The sequence below is a fragment of the Sebastes fasciatus genome, chromosome 18 (genome assembly GCF_043250625.1).
Source record: "Sebastes fasciatus isolate fSebFas1 chromosome 18, fSebFas1.pri, whole genome shotgun sequence".
NCBI classification, from domain to species: Eukaryota; Metazoa; Chordata; class Actinopteri; order Perciformes; family Sebastidae; genus Sebastes; species Sebastes fasciatus.
In genome coordinates this window covers 16,514,277-16,539,293 of record NC_133812.1, presented here as the reverse complement: position 1 = coordinate 16,539,293, position 25,017 = coordinate 16,514,277, and the positions used below count along the sequence as shown (strand labels likewise).

At 41.2% G+C, this 25,017-nt stretch overlaps 1 protein-coding gene across 3 annotated transcripts in view; it reads left to right on the top strand.

Moving 5' to 3' along the window:
- LOC141755701 (protein EFR3 homolog B) overlaps positions 1-25,017 on the top strand; it is a 35,324-nt gene that overhangs the window by 5,256 nt on the left and 5,051 nt on the right. For all 3 annotated transcript variants that reach the window (XM_074614807.1, XM_074614806.1, XM_074614808.1), the window contains exons 2-15: positions 7,547-7,623; positions 10,902-11,029; positions 11,851-12,001; positions 14,241-14,362; positions 14,702-14,851; positions 18,139-18,273; positions 19,755-19,833; positions 21,340-21,475; positions 21,574-21,735; positions 22,034-22,145; positions 22,372-22,423; positions 23,692-23,864; positions 23,965-24,040; positions 24,299-24,460. In XM_074614807.1, the coding sequence (XP_074470908.1) occupies positions 7,547-7,623; positions 10,902-11,029; positions 11,851-12,001; positions 14,241-14,362; positions 14,702-14,851; positions 18,139-18,273; positions 19,755-19,833; positions 21,340-21,475; positions 21,574-21,735; positions 22,034-22,145; positions 22,372-22,423; positions 23,692-23,864; positions 23,965-24,040; positions 24,299-24,460 (1,715 nt within the window). The remainder of the gene's footprint in view (positions 1-7,546; positions 7,624-10,901; positions 11,030-11,850; positions 12,002-14,240; positions 14,363-14,701; positions 14,852-18,138; positions 18,274-19,754; positions 19,834-21,339; positions 21,476-21,573; positions 21,736-22,033; positions 22,146-22,371; positions 22,424-23,691; positions 23,865-23,964; positions 24,041-24,298; positions 24,461-25,017) is intronic.

Below are 25,017 nucleotides of genomic sequence, written 5' to 3'. Positions count from 1 at the left end.
GTGTTAGCGTCTACTGCTGCTCCGGTGTTACCGGGACATGTTGATATATGGTTCATCGATTAGCACCTATTAAAAATGTAGTGAGCTTTGCTTTGAGTTTACAGACTATTGATGGAGACAGTCTTTGGTTTGTAGTAGGCTGATGGACACAGACACTGCATACTGGAAGCTCAGTTTTCAGGCTTCACTGTGCAGCGGCACTCTGGTGAGCTACTCTATGGAAATGGTGCTCTGGGCTTGAGTCCCTCACAGCCCAGTTTCAGTGGCTGTTTCACTGTGATTCATAGTGTGTCGGATTGGCCTTGTGTCATGAGGATTTGTTGGCAGCTGGGTCTGTACATCAGTATGTCGGTCGCATTATACAAGCCATGTTTGCTTCTTCCACCCACACCGGATCGAATGTGTGCTTTGAATCTGCACATGGATTGATGTCTGAAAAAAAAATATATATATATATGCTGCACATATGCCTCTGCAAAGTGTGCGTGCTGTGTAAGTGCAAGTCTATAGCCTGAAGATGCGTTCTCAATGAGGTAGGGCTCGTCGTGACAGAGAGAACGGGGGGATAGATTGATGTTGTGGTTATATATGCAACACATTTGAATAACTGTCATCGTCTGCATGCCTTAGTGACAAAAATTCTTCCTCTTTGTCACGCTTTTCCTAATGGTATGAGCCTCTCCTCCACAATACTCACCTCCTCTCCATCGCTAATATACTGCTCTCCCAAACTCATTGAGCGACAGCTTATGTGCATATTGGCTGGCTGTTGAATCAGCCTTGTTCATTATCCGTTATTTACTTACACTCCCCTCGCCTCTTGTCTTGTTCTCTCTGCGTATTTGTAGATTCTGCTGGTGTGTGCTTGCATTTTACTGGGTGATTCCACTGTTTAAGGATGTTTTGCCGGTTTTTGTTTGCTGATGTAAAAATAGCAGGACTTGGTTCGTCTCTCTGTCTCCCCCCCTCCTTCTTATGTAATAACACCCCTGAAGGGCAACATGCTTTGTAACTGTCATTAGAAGTGTCATGTATTATGCACAGGTACACAGCATGTATGTGGCCACAGGGTGTTTGCTTCTGTATGTTTGTATATGTACTTGTGAGTAAAACCAGTGCTTAAGTTTGCATGATCCCAGTTGAAGGTGAGGTCTAAATGTGTATTGACGGTACTGTCTCTCTCTCTCTCTCTCTCTCTGTTTTTCTCGTGCAGACACACAACTACACAAACAAACACACGCACACACAGATAAGAAGTGTGTTTGATATTCTACTTACAGGACTATATTTACTCTCTCTTGTCAGCCATGTGACTTTGGGTACAACAGAGAAGCTTAGGGACAGCAGGTGCAGATACGATACTGCAAGATGTGCCGGGCTACTTGTCACACACTACCTTCTGTGTGTGTGTTTTTGTAATTAGTTAGACATTTATATTCCTCTAGATATATTCTTTTTGTCTCAGACATTAATGCACAAACTATTTGGTTTGTGGTGCGCTATTGTCCAGGGCTCCTATTAACACTTGAACGTGTTTGTGTAAGTGTGTGGGGGATTTTTTTTTTATATTATCATGCACAAACATGCCTTTCATATCTATTTATTTTTTTGTTTGCTTCTATTTTTCTCACTTCAGCATGCATTTTTTTTCTACCCTCTCTCTATCTCTCTCTCTCACCCTAATGTGGAAACGTTAAGCTGACGTCCTGGGGGAAATGGAGAGTGTAATCTGTTAATGTACCAGCCCATTGTTACGGGGATAAAAATAGCATTGTGATTGGCTGGCTCCTTGCTGTGATGATTTAAGGGTTGGGGGCCCCCCGCACATCTGTACACACATGCACACATAAATTCATTCTGCGTGGATGTGTAGCTTAGCATGCAATTAGTGAAACAAGTAAAGAGACATCACACAGGCCAAAGTTCCCCAAGTGTGGTGCACCCGGCTTCAGAGATGTCCGCCTTCTCTTCATTGTCTTGTTCTGTCTACCAACAACCGGTAATTCATTGTTCCGTGCTCCTCCTCAGTGTGTGTGGGTTTTATGTGTGAGTGTGTATGGAGTCCAGCCCCTAAATGTGTTGTCAGCTTGCCATGCAGAGTGGGTGGATGTCGTGAGACCCCCTGTGTGTGTGCTTTTCACCGCCGCTGTCATCCAAATTCATGTCCACCCACCTTGCTGATCTCTCTGAGCTTTTTCCACACTAACCCACAATTATCAACACCAGAAACACTTAACAAGTCTGTTTGTTTTTCACACAAAACTCAACACAACTCTATAAAGCTATACAGTATTCTCTATCCGCTGGAGTAATGTCCAACAGAAACATGGTATTGCAACTCATTTGAAGTCCTGAGCACATTGGGAGCAGAATATGTTAACGTAAAATGATTGCAGTTGCACTTTTAGAGCTGAAACAATTTATCGACAACAACTCTGATAATCAATTAATTGTTTAAGTCTAAATTCATCAAGTAAAAAAAAAAAAAAAAATAACACTTGTTTCAGCTTCTCAAATTTGAGGATTTGCTGCTTTTCCGCCAGTGTATTGCAAGGCTGGCGGCCCGCCGGGCCTGAGATGACTCCTCTCCAGGCCAAAGCATTGGGGCATTATGTATTTTTAAGATGTTTTTTAAACTAACGTGTTATACAAATAGCGAACTCCTTTAAGGAATAACTCCGTGCGTAACGTTAGCGAGTGTCGGTGTTTGCGGTCAAGAGAGAAAGAGGGAGTGTGTGTGTGTTTGACGGAGTGACGGTGAGATGAAGTCAGCATTAACTAGCTGTGAGCGTAGCAGTGCAACGTGTGTACAGTTTAGGCTGTCAGTGAATAAATGCTATAACTCCTCAAGACAAAAGTTCCCGTGTCTTGTAGGGTTTTTCCATACATGACTAAGCCCAGCGCGGCAGGGATTTATGTCTCCATTACAACAGAGTTACCCGCTTGGGTGTGTTTCACCACGGCTGTGACTAGTGGTCAAAAGAGCGTCTGTAAAACGGTGATAAACACATTTCATTTCCTGTATTCCTCACAGTAAAAGTCAAGTACAAACAGGGAAGCTGGAGATTCAGTTAGAAGCTACAAAAGTACTCAGAGCTGAACACACAACATCTTCTATCTGGTCTCCTGCACGCTTGTTTGAGGGGAAGAAGGGTGGTCGTAGTGACCAGTATGTGTTACGTGCCGCTTTGAACCACCTTAACACATCAACTGCTTTTCACCAAGCCTCTGAAAATGCAGAAAAACTCCTTTTTCGCTTTAAGATGAATTGGCTTTTGTTTCAAACTGTTCAGACATATAGTTAAAATTCATATTAACACTGCGTGCAAGTGGCCTACCAGCTGAGCTGACCTAAAAAAATAATGGCAGTAACTTTAAAGTCACATAATAAAGTACCTATGAATAGAACTTTGCTTATAACCAATTGTAATGGAAAATGCAGATGCGTGCAGTGCACCACAGGAGTGGAAATAACATGTAAATTGCTACACCCACTAAGCTGAGCTGTTAAAATGATTGTGGATTTTGGGCACTGCTCTTTTCCTGTGTAAAAATGTTCCCATGCCATCTCTCCACTCTTCCCCAAAATCTCTTCTGCAGTGCCGACAGAGAGGACGGGACAGATTTGTGCTGGACAGAGAAGATGCAATAAGTAGCACTAATCTGTGACTCATTCAGTGCATCACAATCCACCTCCCCCATCACACTTCCATCTCTGTCTCTTTTTCTCTTTAGCTGCCTCTGTCTCTGTGACTCTTTGTCCTCCACCCTTTCCCTCTCTACTCTTGGGACCTGCTACATTTTTATTAATTCATCGGCGACTCCTACACTCAGGCCCCGGGCCAATACAGCAAGGATGAGAGAAGGTGGTAGAGGGAGGGTGGTAGGGTGGGTGCAGGAGGAAGGGACAGAGGGACGGTAGGGAGGACGGTAGGGAGGGGTGCAGAGGCCTCATTAGTGTTTGAAGTGATGGAGGAGAGAGGAGCAGCACTGTCTATGAATAGTCACATGGCTCTCAGAGATAAGCCCGAGCACCAGCTGAGCTCCTGCTGTGGAGTTCAGCAGAACTTTTAGAGAGCAGACAGAGGCCTTGAAAACAGAGAGGCTTTTAAGTGGTTAAGTCACTGAAGATGCCTTTTACTCTCTTTCAAGGACATCCTGTCTGTACTGACCGCCCTCCTCCCAGGTGTAGGTCACTGATAACATACCAGAAGGCTCATGAATACAGGAATATAGCCCAGAAGAGGGAGCATTATTGGGACGGCTGTGGCTCAGGAGGCTCCTGTCCACATGTCGGAAGTGTCCTTGGGCAACACAGTGAACACCAAATCGCAGCGCCTTGCATGGTTGCTTGCTGCCATCGGTGTGTGTGAGTGTATGAATAGGTGAATGAGAGGCAAGTGCTTTGGATAGAAGCTCTGATTTAAGGCAGCCGTTTACCCTTTATTGCCTGCGGTGCCTCATTGCTTTGGTGTAAAAGATGGTCCCCACACTACAGTACCCATAGGGCTAAGCAATATTGTTTTAAGGCCACATTGTCCTTCGTTTGAAATGATTATGTATGACATAGAACATGTTCTTTTCGAGCTGCAACGACTAGTTGTCAAGTATTAAATTAATCACCAACTATTTTGATAATCGATTAATCGATTTGAGTAATTTTTTTAAGAAAAAGAAGTCAAAATTCTCTGATTCCAGCTTCTTAAATGTGAATATTTTCTGGTTTCTTTACTCCTCTATGACAGTAAACTGAATATCTTTGAGTTGTGAACAAAACAAGACATTTGAGGACATCATCTTGGGGTTTGACAAACACTAATTGACATTTTTCACCATTTTCTAACATTTTGTAACCAAACAACTAATCGATTAATTGAGAAAAAAATTGGCAGATTAATCAACAATGAAAATAATCGTTTTAACACTCACATTGTTGTTAATTGTATTCCTAAATTTAGATTTGAAAAGTTGTGAATGAACCAAAAAATTAAACATGTTTAATATGCAATTCCTCTAATAGATGGACATTTAGCCACTATAATATAGAGCTGAAACGACAGAAAGCAAACCAGCAACTGTCTTGATAATTGATTAATCATTGAAGTCATTTTTCAAGCAAAATTGCCAAAATAAAACGGCCAATTTCAGCTTTTCGAATGTGAGGATTTGTAGCTTTTATTTGTATGTGATAGTCGACTGGATATCTGTAATTTTTTGACTGTTTTTCGGACAAAACAAGCAACTGGAAGACACCTGAGCTCTAGAAAGTTTTTGATGACATTGACATTTTATAGACAATTATTTATTTATTTTGTCTGCAGATCAGTTGCAGCCCCATTATGACATTTTGTGGGGTTTATACTTATAAAGGATCTGGAAATATTGCGTGTTTGTGGTTGTTCCTCATCCTTATTATATTTCGAGTGGTCCGTGTTTGAATTTGTTTCATTTTTTCAATGTATTGTGGTTGTAGATCAAATGGAAATCAACTGTATTTAACAGGAAACTTTGCTGTTGTGTGTCTTGTGAAGTGGTGTTATAACTGGGCTGAGCTCATGCATTAGTGAGTCAGACACGTGGCAGCTTATTGCCATCATCTGTGTGAAATGTGCACAGTTGGTCCATTTTATATTCAGAAAATTAATTTTGTGATTTTTTTATGAGGACGTGTAGCACCAGTTGACAGCTGGTTTGGGCGATCTAATCTCTGTAGGAGGCTGGGCGTCTCACTGTGCAAACAGTGGCTTCTCACTGGTTTTGTTGGTTGGTTAGAGTTCTTGTGCATTTCTGTCGTTGCATTAAAAAGATGAAGTGTGTCGCCTTGGTGTGACGAGTCAAGAGAGAATTTACTGTATGCTGGATTCAGCACACTGTGAAGCAGGGGGAAGCAATTGGGCAGCTGTCGATCTTGTTAATGTCTGGTCAGTAGGCTCTCAGAATTGGGTTTTAGTGCCACATCAGCAAAAAAGGCTTCAAACAGCACACTAAAATAATGAATAATGAAACGTTTTTCCTTCAGGAGAATAGAAGGAAGGAAGGAAACTCATGTTAGGAGGGAGGGAGGGAGGGAGGAAGGAAAGAAGAAAAAAGGGTTTCTTTGCAAATTGTTTTGCTTTTATCTAACATCCACTCAATTTCTGTTGTTTCTATTTGAAGTGTCAAACCATTCATTAAATGTGACTACATCGCTGACAGCATAATGACCTACTTTTTGTCATTAGCTTTTTGTGACTCTTAAACTCATATATCCATGTTTGGTGTAAGCAGGGAGATAATAGTTGTTCTGCAAAGCTGCATGAAGGGTTAAATGATGCATTTGTTTTTTTTTGGAGGTTATCTCTTCTTTTTTTTTGTTGCGTTTTCTTCGTTCTCCCAGGGTACCCTTATGACTCACCACTGCTGAATTCCTTCAACCAATCACAATCCAGCTCTCGGTTTGCTGCCTAGCTTGCCTTTCTCCTCAATGCAAAGTCAGAGAAATCAATCCTCAGTGTGTTGCACTTTTCTCTTCAAGGCTGTCTTGATTGTGCTGAGAGAAAGAGAGACTGTGTGTGTGTGTGTGTGTGTGTGTGTGTGTGTGTGTGTGTGTGTGTGTGTGTGTGTGTGTGTTGTGACTGCAATTGTCTTGTGACCACATTCTTTCCATATTTGGCTTTCCTCAAATGCCTTTCGACAGAATTACCTTCACTTGGCCAACCTTCTGTTTTACCAGAGGCTCCATAGTGATGAGCACATCTTCATCCTTTTAATCTTGACCTTCCATTGTTTGAATGACTGCATCACGCCAGCACTGACACTGGTGATTTTAATTCATTTAATTTGGCAGCTTTGGTATTCTTGCAGCCGGATATTTGACTGTGCAAGTTTTGTACATATACTTGCTATATTTTCTGCCCTGATGCAATGAAAGCTATTGATGGAGCTCTGTCACTCTGTCTTTTCTTTCCGTATTCAGCAGCTCCCCAGGAAATTCCCTGCTTGTCAGCAAGTCAGCCGATCATTTTTACCTGTCGCAGCAGGCGCCTAATAAAATGAACAATGTGTACATTTATATTCAAGTGTGCCACTTAAGTAAGTCCCTGACAGTAGTACTGACGAGGCGAGGGTGTTATCAATACTGCTCGTTAGCTTACCCATTATTAGCTGCAGCTGTGTTTTCCTTACTGACAAGTCAATTTGACCGTTGTTACAGCTACACGTGTTAAATTCTTTTTTTTTTACCTCTGTGGGGATTCAGTATGATGTTAATGTGAAGTCATTATTAGTTGCTGCCTTAGAATTACTGTATATCACTGTGGCAATAACGGCCTACACCTGCAGTATGTAGTGTCTGTAAGTGTCAAGTGGCTGATTTAAGACAGACCTTATTACTTTGCCACTGTGTTCTTTCATTTAAGACGGAATAGTGCTGCGACAGAAGGGACGAGAGAAGAAGACATGTTTACGTGTTGTTTTTCTTTCTCTTTGTTTTTTATTGCATTTCTGCCAGTCACTCTGCACAAGTCTAATTAGCCATCTCTCTCTCTCTTTTTCTCTTCCTCCTCAGGGGTTTGTGGTTGTTGCGGGGCGCTCAGGCCTCGGTACAAGAGACTGGTAGACAACATCTTCCCAGAAGACCCAGAGGTGAGAAGCTCAAGTGACTTTGTGTTTCTTTTAATCATGCCTTTCCGAACTGAAACAGGTATTGCCTGACGTCGATAACTATTCCCCCTGTTGTCTGTATGATTCTCTATAGAAATTGTGTGGCTCTTGCTAATGCATTTGGTCGGGCTGCACAATTAATCAAATATCAATCGCGATCACGATTTTAGCTTCCCACAACTAAATGAACATGATCGACTGTGATATTGACGTTAAAATGCGTGCTCCGCTCATAGAAAACTCTGCTGCATAAATCAAGCGCTTCCTAAACTAACAGCTAGAGATGCACCGTCAATCAGCAGCCGGTAGAAGCCGGACGGTTTTCAGCAGTCTCATATTCATATATTCAAGTTTTTGCCAGTCACATGTGCAGCAGCCACATGATGGTTTTACGTCGGCACACAGCGGCACAGTCGGTAACGTCACACACAACATGTCGTCGGTGTGGAAGTTCTTCAGCGTGAGTGAAGAAGACATAAAGCTACAATTTGAACAACTGCAAGTCCAAAATAAGCCGTGGAGGAATAACCTTAAAAAACATTTGGAACAACTAAAACGTGAAATTGCGATAAAATATTTTGTCCCTAAAATCAATGAATAATCGTGATAATAATCGTGATCTCGTGCAGCCCTACACGATACACTGTCTTTGTAAAGATTACTTTAGCTTGCAAGGTTATTAAGTTTAATTTAGACAGGAACAGTGCACAACAGAACACATATTTCAAAAATGTGAGAAGAAATTGTGATAAATAATGCGCTGTAACCAGATTTAGCTGGAAGCTTTCCATCCCTGACAGGTACATATAAACACACAGTGTTATGATATTGTCTTAGATTTAGGAAGGGTGAGGTAGAGGTGATAAGAAAAGACTGCACAGCCTCCATACATAACTATCTACTTCAAAGCTGTCGGTATCAAACCACAGACATTATCTTCACTACCGTTCGAGATCTGATACAGATGAGTCATAAAGAGAATTAATTTGGGAGGAGAAGAAGGAGCAGAGGAAACTTTTCATAAGTGCCTCTTTGCTACTGCAGTAACCCACTTTACCGATCAGATCTATGGCCAAAACTGCAGTACACGCACGGGACATACTAGTACACACAGACCTCATTTCCCTATTTTGTGTGTGTGCGTGCACCTGCTCATTGTGCTCCCGAAAACGGTTTCTAAGTTTGGCTCTAAGCTGCTGTGGCTGTAACTAACAGTATCCCAGCAACTTGGGAATAATGAAGCCGTCTGATAACGTTTACTCAAAACTGTGTTGCACTGCGTGAGCTTGTGGTTGTGTTTGTTCACATTAACTATATTTCAGTGTTTTTCCCAGATAATTGGTGGTACGGTGCTTGTTATATTCTTTGCGTGTGTCTCCTCCACACCCAAAATGTCCCCACAGTGTACGTTGCGAGTTTAAATCGGATCGGATATGAGTTTGTCATTGTGAAGAGACTACAATGGACTCTGATAACACTTTACAGAGGCCTGCACTGTTTATTTACAGAACTACGAAATGATTGACTCTAATGAACAAGAACCTCAAATCAGTTTTTCACACTGGAGGGTGCTGTTTTAAAGCCAGCTGCAATATTCTGGCTGTGTGATCGGTGATTGATTTCCAGCCACAGGATGTTTTCGAGAAGCAGAGCCATCACCCTGTGCTGACCTCTAAAATAACCCTCTGATGAGAGGATGAGGCCATTGTTTTCACAGCAGACATTTTGACTTGAAAAGCACAGGTGCAAATAATAAGGCCCTCAATTCATGTAGGTGAGCCGGCATGCACAATAGTAAGTCCCTGCCACTGTAAAATCATAAATTTAATAACGCAGCTATCATTAAAATGCTGTTAATGTTTCCTGCTATAACTTGTCATGGGGAAATAATAAAATGAATGACAGCTCAATTCCGTTTAACTGCTTCAGTCTCAGGTTCCTGGTAATGTGCATGCCGGCTCACTGTCATGACTTACTGGAAAACTTGAATAGATCAGAGCCATTGTTAATGTTATTAGTAACACCTGTGCTTTTCTTACTATGAGAAGTCAAAATGTGTTTATTGCTCACATTATTCCCAGCTGAATGTGACTGTTCACTGGGATTTCTTTTGCTGGGCTTTCTTTGTAAATGATGAATGATGTTCTGCCCATGTATCACAGTTAGTATTTTTAGAGTCACTTTGCTTTGCAACACACACAGGATACTTACAGATTCTACCAGTCCTCCTGTCGCCATCACATGACAGTCTTATCTTATCATTTTACAGAGAGTTAGCAGTGTTACTTCCTGTTCTCTTTGGGAGTGCTACTTCAGTGACTGTATGTTTTGGCTTCTGCCTGAATGTAAGCAGGATCTCACTGGACTGTAGATGTTTATAGCTCTCTCCTCCCCCTGACCAGACTGGAGAGCAGTGAAGTAGGTCATGGGGGAAAGTAGGAGGTGAAACTTTGTGAACTAGTTATACTCTTACAATTTGGGTTTTGAGGAAAAGTACACAAGTCTGTATACACACAATTGCTTTAGCTCGGAAATGTTGATGGAATGGCAGTGGAATACATTAATTTGTCATGACCTATTTACCCTGATGTCAGTCAAAATGCCATTGATGTTTTTCTTGGTGGAGGCAAACACAGACATTTTGTCAATCTTAACCAGCTGCCTGTTTGTTTAATGAACATACCAGCTTCATGTACATCTCATCTGACCTTACTTTGGGTGAACTACTCCTTTTAAGGCTAAAAAGTTGTACTCGAACACCGTAAGACTACCAACTACCATGTACATAATGCGCCTGCGTGAGAGGAAATCCATACTAGCAGGTAGCGGTAGTCTATTCCTTTTTCATACCACTCTCGCTCACCACTTAGCTTCATTCCAGATGGCCATGTAGTGATCAGATCAGATGAAAAATGAGAAGAGCCTTCTGTGTGTGCCCTTTTGTCTTTACTTGTTTACTTACTTTCCTCACTTCCGTTTCTCTTCTCGTGCACTGATTCGCTGAAGCAGAACAGCCAATCAGAGTGATTTCTTTCAACATGCTGAATTGGCCAAAAAGCCGCAGACTAGTGTAAACGGTGCGTGACTCAATGCAAACAGCTAGGCCGGCAGACGTTCCCCGATGGCCCGAAACTGGCCAACGGTCGGCTTGGCGTGTCAGGCCCTTTAGGATTCTAAATTATGTAAATGAGACCCTAAAACTTTCTTATATTCTCTATCTTGTTCCCCCCCACCCCTCTTTCTTCCTGTCACCCTTTTAGGATGGGTTGGTGAAGGCCAACATGGAGAAGCTGACATTCTACGCCCTGTCAGCTCCAGAGAAGCTCGACCGTATCGGAGCCTACCTGTCTGAGAGATTGTCAAGGGATGTGGCCCGACACAGATACGGGTGAGCATTACCAGTCAATCGCCGTTCAAAACAAGTCTCTCGAAAAACAAGTCAGCTGCCTCTGCCCTGACAAATACTGGGTGCACATTTTGTGTGTTATTTATTCTCTGCCACACCTCAACTTAACTGATTTAAATTCAACACAGTTGAAGCGAATATATTAAAATCCTGGTAAGAATTTGAGGTCGCCTTGCTGTGAAGTAATAGGAAAAGTGGTGCAGGGAATAGCCTTTCTTCATAGAGATTTACACAGTCAGACAGTCCACCAAAGAGCTTTAGATGCTTCAAAGATCCTCATTTTCGGGCCTGTCTAATAGGATACATATCACATGTATCCCACATGCAAACTGGATAAGAAACCATAAAATGATGCCATTGCATGTACACAAAATAGGTGTTTTACACTTTTCTGTCTGTACAATGATAAAAAGTCTTTTTGTTTTTATAAAAAAAATAACATGGCTGGTGCAGGGTCATCGACTGTTTCTGTCTGTACACTCTGTACTTACTTTATATGCCACCGAAGTGTCTTATGACTCATAGCTGGGACACACTGTGATGATCCTCGCCAATGCAAACAGCCTGTACAGATTACATTTACACTTGGCAGAGTCCAGCTGAAATCTGTTCAATATGCGAGTCTCCAGGGTTCGTCTGGCAGTGCTAATCACATTTTTATTTCTGTTGCTGTGTGCAGTTAGACATTTTAGAATATATGGACGTATTTTATCATACGTGTAAGATATCCAGACACATTTTATTGTCTACAGGGTTAATGGGGTCATCCAGATGTTTCTGTGTCTCTTTACCCTCCTCTTCAGGTATGTGTGCATAGCCATGGAAGCCCTGGACCAGCTGCTGATGGCCTGCCACTGTCAGAGCATCAACCTGTTTGTGGAGAGTTTCCTCAAGATGGTGCGCAAGCTGCTAGAGTCCGACAAACCCAGCCTGCAGATCCTAGGAACCAACTCTGTGAGTTTAAGCGTCCATCAGATGTTGCAACAATTAATTGATTAATTGTCAACTATTAAATTAATCGCCATCTATTTTGATAATCGGTTAATCAGTTTGAGGAATTTTATTAAGAAAAAAAAAGGTCAAATTTATCTGATTCCAGCTTCTTAAATGTGAATATTTTCTTGTTTCAAAACAAGACATTCAAGGACATCATCTTGGGCTTTGGGAAACACCGATAATATTTCTTTTTCTTGTCTGTATGATTAAATTCAAGGTAGTTTTTCGAAGGACGTACAGTTTCAATTTACTGCAGAAGCCAAACACAGACAGTTTTGTGCTGTAAAAAACTGAATTTAGTAAGCATAATAAATTTGCCTAACCATAAATTATTGGTCACAAGAAACATAAAAACTAAGACAGGTTTATTTTACTGACATAAATTTAGATAAATACCCACATCCTCGAACTGTTGGCCACTAATGTGTCTTCGCTTCTAAGCTTTTAAATTCTGCCCATTTCAGTAGATTTAGAGATATTATCTAATTAGAAGTTGACAGGGTGCATTTACTTTCCTGATGTGATGGCACATAGTAAAAGATGTTAACCTTGAGAGGAATACTGCGTCAGTAGTTGAGGAAGATCAGAGCTCATCAAGAGAGTGGTGGGCAGAGGGAGTGGGAGTGATGAGCGTCCTCTGATGTGGGAAACTGCTATCAGCGCTGTCGGCCGGGTCAGCAGAGGACATATAAAGGAAATCAGATTAGCTGCACACCACAGATGCAAAGCTCCGCAGTCATCTACACAGATTGACGAGACACGCCAACCTCTCGCTCATTAATCTTCATGCTATCAATCTTCCTTACACACACTCACGGGTGTGTGTATTTAGGACAAATGCACGGGCCATACACTGATCCATTCATACACACACACACACACACCGGTGCTGTGTAATTAATTGTGGATCACAGTGCTGTTTAACATGATCAATAGCAGGAGAGGGATTGTGCAGTATGTGCTAATTTAAAGCTTTGCATTCAGAGTGCCTGTTGTTGAACACTGTGCAGATATTGATTGGGATTAGTTTCGCTGTAATTGCTCGATCCATACATGCACAACCCTGAACTTCGTCACACATAGAACTATGCATATACTGTATTTTTCAGTGTAAATAGTCACCGTCTTAGTGTGCCTTGTGTGGCTCACCTGAAGCAGACCAGTGTCGGAGAGAGGTGAAAGGAGCGGATTAGAGAGTTTATCACCACAGGACTCAAGCACCGGCCAGGTTTTCTCCCACTCTATTTCTCTGACCTAAAGCCCCCTGTACTGCAGAGCCCCTTCTAACACAAGCCAACACATCAGTACCTGAGTTAGTGTTTCTGTCAACTTGCTTTATGTGATGTGATAGAAAAGATTTAGGGCAGGGGTTAGTTTCTCCTGGTGTAACCTTTAGTCGCAACAAAAATGTTAATAATCGCAGCTCTCCATCGCCTACGGTTTTAGACCCTTATTCTTAAAGCTTTCAATCAGACAGAAAGTCTGTTTCAGCAGACACAGAGTTGATGCATTGATACCTAGAAGCTGCCCAGTATTACTGCCGGTAATAGTGGGCAGCTTCCGGGTATCAACTCCTGCAGCAGCTTACTGCAGCAGCTGAGCACAGAAGTAGTTATGGGTTCACTTCATTTCATTTGCTCAAGTGTACTTCATCTAATTTCAAAACCACTCCAAATGCTGATTTTCTACACAGGAAATAGATTCACAAGGGGCTCCTCTAGATGCTTATTTTCTATATCAACTCCTTTCAACCTTGCTTTTTGGTTTACTGCACTAATCCAGCCTGTATTTTTGAATGTATGTACTTTAATTACCATCTGCTGTACTGTTACGTTGTTACATGATTCTTGCTTCAGGTAGCATCCGTTCTGTGTTGATTGTAAAGAAATCTAGTTCTTAATTTATTAATTGGAGAGTGCTGTGAAGCTAAATGTCAGCGTGTTTAAATGGTGACATTTTCTGGCCCAGCGGGAGAGCCCCTCTCTGCCCTGTGCTTTTCACTCTTAATGAGATGTTATGGCGCTGTGGTTTGACTTTAATTTAGGAGATATTCATCATGGGGATTTAGGCTTATTTCATTAAAGAGTTTTTATCAAATTGAAACAAACTCTTAACAAGCTAGAGCCGCTGAGGAGCAGACTTATTACTGTAAATCTCTTGAGTTTGAAACATTATTTTACTCTTCTTACCTTCTCAGTTTGTGAAGTTCGCCAACATAGAAGAGGATACACCATCTTACCACCGCAGTTATGACTTCTTTGTGTCGCGCTTCAGTGAGATGTGCCACTCCAGCTTCGAGGACCCTGACATACGTACCAAGTGAGTGGACAGATGTCTGATTGCGCTAGAGGCTAGAATTATTAAGTAGCTGCTGTTTTTAGACTGCTTCAGGAAGTCTTATTTTAGATCGCCGCTGCCCCTGGACGTTTTTTTATATCTTTGTCAGAAATGAAACCTTTCAAAGTGATCGTGTTGTCAGCTGCTGAAAATAGACAAAGTGACATCTTTGAACAGTTAAATATAACTCTGCAGAATTAAAGTGTAACAGCTACAGACTAAAAACTAGACAAAAATAAGATTTCCTAAATATAATCATCCATTTATAGATTTGGTTACCAGTGTCTGATTTCTGATCTCTTCTATTTCTGTCACCTCCAGGATCCGCATGGCAGGTATCAAGGGCCTGCAGGGCGTGGTGAGGAAGACTGTGAATGATGAGCTGCAGGCCAATATCTGGGACCCTCAGCACATGGACAAGATCGTCCCCTCGCTGCTTTTCAACCTGCAGAGTGGAGAGCGCACAGAGAGGTGAGTGATCACAAGGAAAATGTCAACTGATTGGGTTTAGTGTGTTGCTGTTCATCAGGCCTGTGGTAAATATTTAATGGAATACCCTAGTGTTTTCTTTTTCATCTCTCTCTAATCGACTTACAGTATATCCAGATAATTTAGGCATACTGCCACTTGCCCCAGTTGTTGTTTTTCAGACCACTCCATCATTTGTCTGCATTATTTTTTCCCTCATATGACTGATATGATCATATTTATTGTAAAAATGCAAGGTAATAGTTTCGTATTTTCAATTACTTTTTATTTTATTTTAGTTTTGACTTTTCAATTTCATTTTAGTTTATTTTCAGTTAGTGTTTTGGCTAGTTTTAGTTTAGTTTTAGTTTTTCAAAAAGGTTCAGTGTGACTTTTTATATATTTTTTCTACAGTTGTTTTAGTTTGTTTTTGTTAGGGCCAAGTATAATGTCTCAGAAGTATCGAGCTACATATACATACAAAAATACATGGATGGAGAGCTGTATAGGAATGACCATATTGTGTATGTTAAATGTTTAATCTTTGTGCTACTTTAGTGAAGCAATTGCGGCATAGCGCCATCTCCTGGAATGCCAAGTACGTTCAGTTTCTGTGGTTCAATGTCACGAGAGTTGACCTAAATTCGTGCTATTTCCTTTTTTCAGTAGTGATATATTAAGCTAATAAACTAGAACATAATGAATTTACATTCCTTTTTATTTTATTTTATTTTGTTTTTAACCCAGGCAATATTGTTTCATTTTAGTTTTTACTTAGTTTTCACTGCTTATTTTTTGTTTAGTTTCAATTTTAGTTTACTGTAATAACCCTGTTATAATGTGGATTATGTAGAAAATGGGTGAAGGCTTTTACCTACTAAAAGACTTGTTTTCAGTAAAAGTGAGCAAGTGCTCAAACACGCTGTCCTGACTGCAGTTTAAGGCAGGTGAATACGGCCCTGGTGTTACCACGTCATCCTCACACAACAGGCCAGGCTGTGTGCCAACATGTGGTGACAAAGTTAATGACCCAGAATGAGTCAGCGTTGACCCGCCATGCCTCGGTCACACAGCCCAGAGAGCCATTGTGTTGTAGCCGACTGCTGCTGTTTGTCTTACGTTAGGCCATATTTGTCCTGGCAGTCTGGACAGCCATCACCCATGTCATTCATCGTCATTGTCATCACTGAGTGAACCCACTGACAGCTCCGAAAGGGTTTGCCCACCTGCAGCGTCCAAGGACAAAGACGCAGAGAGATGGGGAGAAAAATGAAAGGAGAAAGGGGGGAGAGTGTGAAAAGAGAGTGAAATGGGTGGAGAATAAAAGCATCACTATTGCATTGAGAGCTGGAGATTGCCAGTAAGAGAGAGAGGGAGAGAGAGATGCAGAGTCTGGAGCCTCCCTCTCTTGGCAGTATTCCACATACTGGAATTCACTTTGACGTCAATGCTGAGATCTGGAGGTTAGGGGAGGCAAAGGGGGAGGGCAGCGAGAAGATCAGTGGAAGATTATGTGGAGGGTAGATAATAGGAAAATATATGTAAATGTGGAGTGTGGTAAATGTGGAGCTTATTGAAAGAGAGACAGATGGACAGTCAGAGACAGACACACTCCACCAGAGACACATTTCCCTCTCAGCTTCCCTTCTCTCTGTGTGTATTATGAAGCCTGCCCCTGCTGTGCATCCTCAGTTATTACCAGCCATAAAATCCACAGCAGTCAGCACAGTCTAATTAAACTCCCAGATGGTGCATTTTTCTCTACATTAATCCCCATGCACACGTACAAGTTCATTTAAAGATCAAATCGGGCACAGTTCTAGCAAAACCTTCTGACAGATGAGACAGATTTCTGCAGAGAGTTCATTTCCGGAGATACTAAGATCTTTCTCTGAGCTGCGTTTTGAGTGTTCAAGAACAACTACAAGCCTGATTGATTGGTTTTAATGTGGTATGTAGGAGCATGCAAAGGCTTTTATGTTACCCAAGCTATTCTCCTCAGCAGAACATTTGAACCGAAATGATCCTCGCCTTTAGACTGAAAAACATCCTCTGTGAGTTGTTTGGTGAAAGCAGATATGAGGTCAGATCGCCGTAGCCAAATAGGCTTTGAGATGATGGTGTTGCTGATTTCTCCTCTTGTTAAATGCTTGCGAGTTTCCAAATCATTAGACAAAACTGCAGTGAGCGGCTGTTAGAGTGACCTCTGAGTGATGTCTCCCGTGGGTGTTTTAGATGCACTTTTCATTTGGACAGGGGTCAATGAGAGTGGCTTTGTAAGCATTATTAGTTACTGCTGAACAAATGCAAAACATTTCACCAACAGCAGCTTAGAACTCACCTGAATTTCCCACATTACGGCTGAACAGTTAATCAACCTTTTATTTAGCTCGCAATATGGCCTACTGCAATTTTCAAATCGCAGGATGAGGAGGAAATCACAATATTTATTAAAGGTGAAATGTGTGTCAAAATACCATTTTAAATTAAATATTGTTGTACTGCAGAGATGTGCTGGCCTACACATCATATTCTACAGACTAAAGAAAACATCTTTGTTTGGCACAGATCCCCGTAAAAATCACACCATAATCTTTTTAATATGTTTTTCAATGAAAATGAGAAGAATGATGTAAAAATATTCATACCCTCTAATATCATATCACATCACAATTGCAGTATCAGTCAAAATAATCGCAGCTGTTTTCCATTGCCCCCTCAAATGTCAGTGTCTTTTAGTGAATTTGAGTGAAGTTAGAGGAGCCACTGAGAGGCAGGAAGTTACATTTCCTCCACAGCAGCAGCAGCAAACAAGATGAAAGAGTGAGGCTGTTTAATAAATAATGTCATCATTGGTGGACCACCCGAAGCTAGTCATGACTGAGATGGAGTTATAGTGAAGGTTTTAACTATGCATGAGAACAAAGACAGGCTGGAGTGCCTGCACACACTTGCACACATATACAAACTTAGACACGGACGTGTCCCCCATGGTGATAACAGATGTGCAATACACAAATGCGCACACACATGATGGCGAACAGAGTCTCTTAATTGTCACTGCAGAGGGAAAAGTCGCCTCAGGAGGGAAAGCTGCAGTGACACAGCAGTCCTGAGAGTGTTTTTGTGCAAGAAATGTTACTGTTATTGAATCAAATTGATTTCAAACTCTCTCTCTCTCTCGCCGTCTGTACCTCTCTTCCCCCTCCCGACTCGATTTCCCCTCCCCTGCTCTTTCCCCTCCTCTCCCTCTCTTTTTCTGCTTTCTCACCTGCATCGCTCCCCGCCAGCCGCTCCCCCTCTCCGCTGCAGGCGTCGGAGAAGGAGAAGGAAAGCCCGGTGGAGCTGACGGAGCGCTGCTTCAGGGAGCTGCTGGGACGAGCCGCCTATGGCAACATCAAGAACGCCGTCACGCCCGTGCTGATGTGAGACAGTAACACAAACTGTTCTATCCTCCTTTTTGTGATTTGTTCCTCTATGTATTTGTTGTTGTTTTTTGACGCATTGACTAAACCCTGAAGGAAGGACGCATCTTAATGTGTTGCGGCATTTTTATCTGTGCGTGATTGGCACGAGGGGGTGCACCAAGGTCAAAGCAAGGTTAGATAGTTGTTCCAGACAAGTGCGTGATTTGCAGATGGGACATTTTAATTTGTATATTACTGCATTTATGTTGAGGTCTGCCTTGCAAGGTTGTAATTTTATTACAGTTGTAGTTCTTTTCTGACAAGATATTGTAGATTATCTGCTTTTTCACAGCTTCATTGTGATTCTGAGGTCATCTTCTATGATGATGTTATTTAACTGTGGATGTCTTCAAAGGCTGGTCCTCTGCGATTAGTGTTTCCTTTTTAGTTGTCTGTCTCTATCCATCTTACGCTCTCTTGTTATTTGAATCAGTTCAGCTCTGCTCAGATGTTGTTGTTTTTGTCTCAGCCGTTCCCTGTGTCTCTTTGAGCCCTAGACATTAACTATTCCTTTTCTTATTGAGTTGACTCATAATGTTTTTGTCTGTTATATATCCACCTGTTCTTTGCCCCTCTTGGCTTTCTCCCCTGCATCTCAGCTAGTGTTTATAATCCCTCCTGCTTTATATTTCACTGAAGTTGTTGGTATAGTCTGAGTAGCAGGCTGATCAAGTTAAAGCTAAATGAGTTCAGAGATCTGACGAGGAATACTTTGGATAAAATATGTATAATGTGCTTGCAGGAATACTGCCACATAATACAGCTTATAATTACACAGCCACGTATTAGTTTGGATTCAAGCTGATATGTATAACAACATGAAAAGCTAGCAAAAATACAATATATTCAGGGACTTGTAAGCCTATAATGCCTTTATTGATTTATTTTGTACTCCAGAATCCAACTGCAACTCCAGTTACCATTTTCTTGTGCAGTTATATATTACATTTATATTTCTTTTGAACACTCTTAATCTATCCATTTTCAGTTTTCTCTCAATTTTCCTTTCACTTCATATCACTTGTCATGTGCTGTGTGAGACCAGCTCTCATCCATCCCTGTCTCTGTTTCTGTCTGTTTCAAGCTTTAGATATTTATTTCAGTCTATCCTCCTCTTCTCTTTTTCTGTAAACATAAAGATTCGGTAGTATTGGTCATGATCATGTTGGATGGATGTTATGATCCTGATCGTTATCCTTGATTGGGTTTTTCTTTGCATCATGATGACTCTATTCAACATTGAAAGACAGAGTTAAATGCCTACGCGTCTCTAGATTCTTCAATCATTGATTGTGCCTCCATACACTTTTATCACATAAGTAACTCCCCTGTGCTCCATCATCAAAAAATACATATGGAGTCTTGATGTCTGGGCTCCATCGCTACCATCACTGTATTATTTCATCTTCTGTATCCTCCTCCTGTCTGTGTTCCCCCAGGCACTTAGATAACCACTCTCTATGGGAGGGGAAGACCTTCGCAGTGCGTTGCTTCAAAATCATCATGTACTCCATCCAGGTTAGTGATACAGTACATACATATTCACAAAGACCTCTTCCTCACCCCTTTTTTTTCTCCTCTCTTTCACCCTGTTGACCGTAAATCCAGGTCCAAATGGAATCCTAAAACCGTTTGTGTGATTTACACAGTGCCATGTTTTTATCTCTGTAAAGTGTTTTTTACACAATTTATGGACGGAAAGTAGAAACATGGAGTTTACAGACAAAAATAGCTTTGAAAAGGAGAGATGTTTGAAGAGTCCATTTAGGCATCAACCCTTCCCATCACAGCTGTGATTAATTTTGGATATGAATGAAAAATGCAAGTCAGTGACGTGCTGTATCTCCAGAGATTTTAGTTTCAGAATCAGAATCACATTTATTGGCCAAGTATGTGTGCACATACCAGGAATTATACTGTTATTTATGCATCTCTCTTGATGTACTTACACATAAATAGAATATAACAGCTATGACAACAAAGCTGAGCAAATAAAGGTAGAGGATAGACACGACTGTTATGTACTCATGTCGTAAAAAAAATAGGTATATATATATATAAATATTATGTAAATATATATATATAAAAAGTATCAGTGACCAACAATAAAATAAAATAAAACGTATATATACAAGTCAAGTGTTCTGTAAATTGTAAACAATACAAATAGTGCACAGAAATAAATACTGAATGGATGTACATGGACTGGATGATTATGTACAGTATGTGCATGTAAAGATGTCTATATACTCTATACACAGTGTGTAGGATTTATATTGACACTGACAAGATAATATGTAACATTAAAAAAATAGAAAAGAAACGCACTGCCTTCACAATCATCTGCCTTCCCACACCCAGTTTATCAGATATGAACCGCAGAGCCATCCAACGCCGAGCACTCACAATATCAAATAACACTGGCCACCCCCTAAACCAACACTTTACTACCATCTGATCGGAGATACAGAACACTTAGATGGATAAGAGCTCACTTCAGCAGCTTTTGTTCCTTCTGCAACAGCAGCCCTGAACAATCTGCCTCGCTGACACTGTTGTGAGCTGGGATGAATGAGTGCATGCATGAAGATTTTGTGTACTGTTCATATCTGGTCTGTATGTTTGTTGCTGTGTGTTGTTATGAGTATATCTGTAGGTTTCTGTGTACCGGCTGTGGAAACTCATTTCCCTCTGGGACAAATATATTTAATCAAATCGTCTGCGTCTCCTGGTAATCCCATAGAGAGCTGCTGCTCCTCCAATTTAAAGCTCTGCAAATCTTTAAAAGTTGTTCAAAAGTTCCTCCCTGGTGAATGTAACCACAGAGGGAGAGCTGAAAACTGAATAAACAAACAAAAACAGAAAAAGCAACACAGAGGTTGCCATCCACGGCAACATCTTGGTTGAATGATTTGCTGTAATCTAACAGTTTTTACCACTTTTCTACCCCGGTTTCTCTGTTTCTTCCTGTTTTCTTGTTGTTTTTTATGCCATTCGTTCATTCCTTCTCTCCTTCTCTCTTAGTCCCAGCACTCTCACTTGGTAATCCAGCAGCTTCTCGGTCATCTGGATGCTAACAGCAAGAATTCAGCCACAGTGCGAGCTGGAATTGTGGAAGTTTTGCTAGAGGCAGCCGCCATCGCAGCCAGCGGATCTGTAGGTGAGAAGAATGACACAGTACACGCACACTCCTACAGTACAGGCTGGTATGTTGTGGGGTGACCTAGTCTTTTGATTATTCACTGTTTGTGTATTTAGGTCCCACAGTGTTGGAGGTGTTTAACACGCTGCTGCGGCAGCTCCGTCTGAGCGTGGACTACGAGTTGACCGGCTCCTATGACGGCAGCACCAACATCGGCACCAAGATCATCAAAGCTCATGAGGAGAGGCAGCTGCAGGAGGCTGTCATCAGGACCATCGGTGAGTCTGTGGGCAGTGTGGCGCTGTCTGTGTGAGAGAGAGAGTGTGTGTGTGTGTGTGTGGGAGGCTTTGCAAGACAGGCTCTGGGACTGGATCAGTTTGTCTGTGGTGCTTATGTTTACCTCACTTGTGTCTGTATTTATGCCTGTATGTGTACACGTGTGGGTTTTGTACAGACTAGTGTTAATTTATTTTTTCTCTCCTTCCACACATATCTCTCTTTTTTTTTTTCCTTTGCTCCAAATCCTCCTCTCATCCATCTGATGCTCATCTCTCCTTTTTTCTCTTTCTCTGTCAGGGTCATTCGCCAACACTCTACCGACATACCAGAGGTCAGAGGTCATGCTCTTCATCATGGGCAAGATCCCTGTCCCTGGAATGCACCCAGTTCTGCCCTCCTCAGGCTCGGGGTAAGTTTCTCACAAATCTCATAAACACATGTTCCCAGTTTGTGCAGCATATGCCCAGGACACACATACCTGTACAAAACTGAATGCTGTATGTGTTTATGTAATTCTCTAACTTATCTTATTCCATCCTTCAGTTAACCGTACTTTGTAAACAAATCTGTGTAGACCTGAATGTTGGTGAATTAAAAGGTTTTAACTTGCATCTACTGTTTGTTTTCATTTCCAGACCTGAGGGTACCAGGATGATTCAGGTTATGTTACTCAAGTCCTTGGTCCAGGTGAGTTTTCAGCCATGCATTTTTATTATTTATAAGGAACAATATGTAATATATTTACTGTAATAAATCATGAAATGACCATGATATGTCATCGGAGATTAAGGAAACATGCTTAATTGAAATACTGGCTTCTCCGACAACAATGCTACAGCCAGTATGTTCTCCTTTCAAATTTCCATTCTGGTCCAGAACGTCTGTTTTTATTTTGGCTGTTTTGATCCCATCCACTGCCCATTTCCACACCTCGTTGCCACATATGAAACAAATTGGTACGCAAACACAGCCTTCTGCAGTCATGGAAGCAAGCAAATGAACTGGATCAACAGAGATAACATAACATTAGGTTTTACCCAACCTGAAAGCCTGGCACATCTCTCTGTGGTCCGTGTGCAGCTGGGTTATGAAGGCAGCGAGTATTTGAGACACACAGCCGTTGAAGTGATTCTGACTACTGCTAGTCAGTGGCTAACGCCGTGATACTAACACAGACGGACGGGCCGAGGCTCCAATGTTTTACATTTGGACTGCAGTATCCATTTTAAACGTTAGCTGTCAGTGCTACATATTGCTCCTTTAATTTAAAATGAAAAATGCGGGTGTTTACAAAGCTTTGAAGCAACAGTTGCCTCGCCGTGTTCCCAATGCATTTTTATCATTCTCAGAAAGTAGTTTATATAAGAAGTAAATTAAGTCCAATCAGTCAGGGTGACTCTTCACATTTATCAGCAGCTGTAGTCCATCAAACTTTATCTCAGCACCTGAGAAAATCATTTTCCACAAACCATGTGTGTTTTGGCAGCACTCGTATGGTCTCACAATTCTTTTATCCTCATCTTCTCTGCACGGCTTTACATTTGTCTTCACATGATTTAAGGAGTGTTTGCACAGCAAGGTGGTCTTTTTTTTTTTACCAAACCCAAAATATGTGCTTATGAAAGCAACCATCCATCTACCAGTGTTCGACTAACAGGAAGTAAACCCAATGCTCACTTCAATCTAAACCAGAAGAGTATCCCTGTTGCTCAACATGAAATTTGTGCACATTTGAAGGTATCTTAATTCATATAAACAAAATCAACCATCAGAATTTCTGCAACAGATTAACATCTCAGTCAGTGGCCTCATCAGACTTTATCTGACAGTTACATGTATGTACCTGGTGAACCCTCTGATTAAAGGCCAAAAGCACAACGTCACTGTTTTCAACATGGGTTTTCTTCATGTATGTGTAAACCATAAACGGCTTATTTTCATCATCACTCTCTCAGGTGACGGTCGGTTTCCAGACCACCAACATGCTGACAGCGCTGCCCAGCTCTTTCCTGGAGCCGCTGCTGTCCTTCTCTCTAACGGAGGATCCTGAGATTCGGCTGCTGGTGCTCCAGATCCTTCTCAGTCTCATCGACAGGCACGACAACACGCCAAAGTTCTCCGACATAAGGTGTGTGTGTGGGGCGTGTCTGCAGGATTGTGGGCCTTCTTTGTAATGTGTTGGAGCAATCCACAGTTTGTGTTAATCATTGTGGCTTTTCTCTATGCAGCATCATCTCAGACATCTCTGTGCTCAAGCTCAAAGTTGACAAGTGCTCCAGACAGGACAACTTATTCATGAAAAAGGTACGACTTCTGTTCATTTTAAAGTTGTGTATCATTAGAATTCAAAACTAATTCCAGATGAATTTGTTTCCCCTGCAGTCTACTCTGCTAATGAAAACTAACCAGGATTAGTTAGTTTAGGTAAAGTTAGAAATCATCACAGATCAAAAATTCAAATATGTTTCTGAGCTTTGAACATATAAATATTTACACTCGTGACGGAATTGCAGAAAAACTAGCACACTTAAACTCTTGAGTCCCCTCTCATCCTACCTGCAGCACGGCCAGCAGCTGTACCGACACATCTACTTGGGCTGTAAGGAGCAGAGCAGCGGTCGGCAGCACTACGAGTCCCTCTTCGCTCTGTTGGGTCTTCTCAGCGTGGAGCTGGCTAACGAAGAGGTGGTGGTGGATCTCATTCGCCTGGCAATCGCTTTGCAGGTACTGATGTAATGTGTTGTATTTATTTAGTCAGGAAATAATTGTGGCATTTGGCTTTACATCTCCCAAACACCGTAATCTGCCAACATTGTACTACAGTGATCAGTGCATAATATACAAATATTTTTTTATTTATATAGCACCTATCTAGATACAAAGCATTTCACAATGCTTTTAAACTGTGATTATGAAATATCTGGAAAAAAAGACATAATACCAGAAATACCTTTTTTTTGTGAAGTTTCTTATTGAATTTGTCACATGAAAATTGTTGTACACGGGGTAGCATAGACAAGGATTTTTTAAAACAATAAATAAAGAAATAATTATATAAAAATAAAATTAAAATAAAAAATGTAATGAAAAAAATCCCAACACTAGATAATGTGTGTGTAGGTCTTCTTTTTAAAATTTTTTTTTAAATATATTTTTCCTTTATTTGGGATCACATTACAGCAACAATTCCCAAAGTCATCTTTGCTTTACTTTTACAGAATGATCCATCTTTTCAGCTTTTAACAACATAAATATAGTACACAAAAATCTAACGTGGTGTT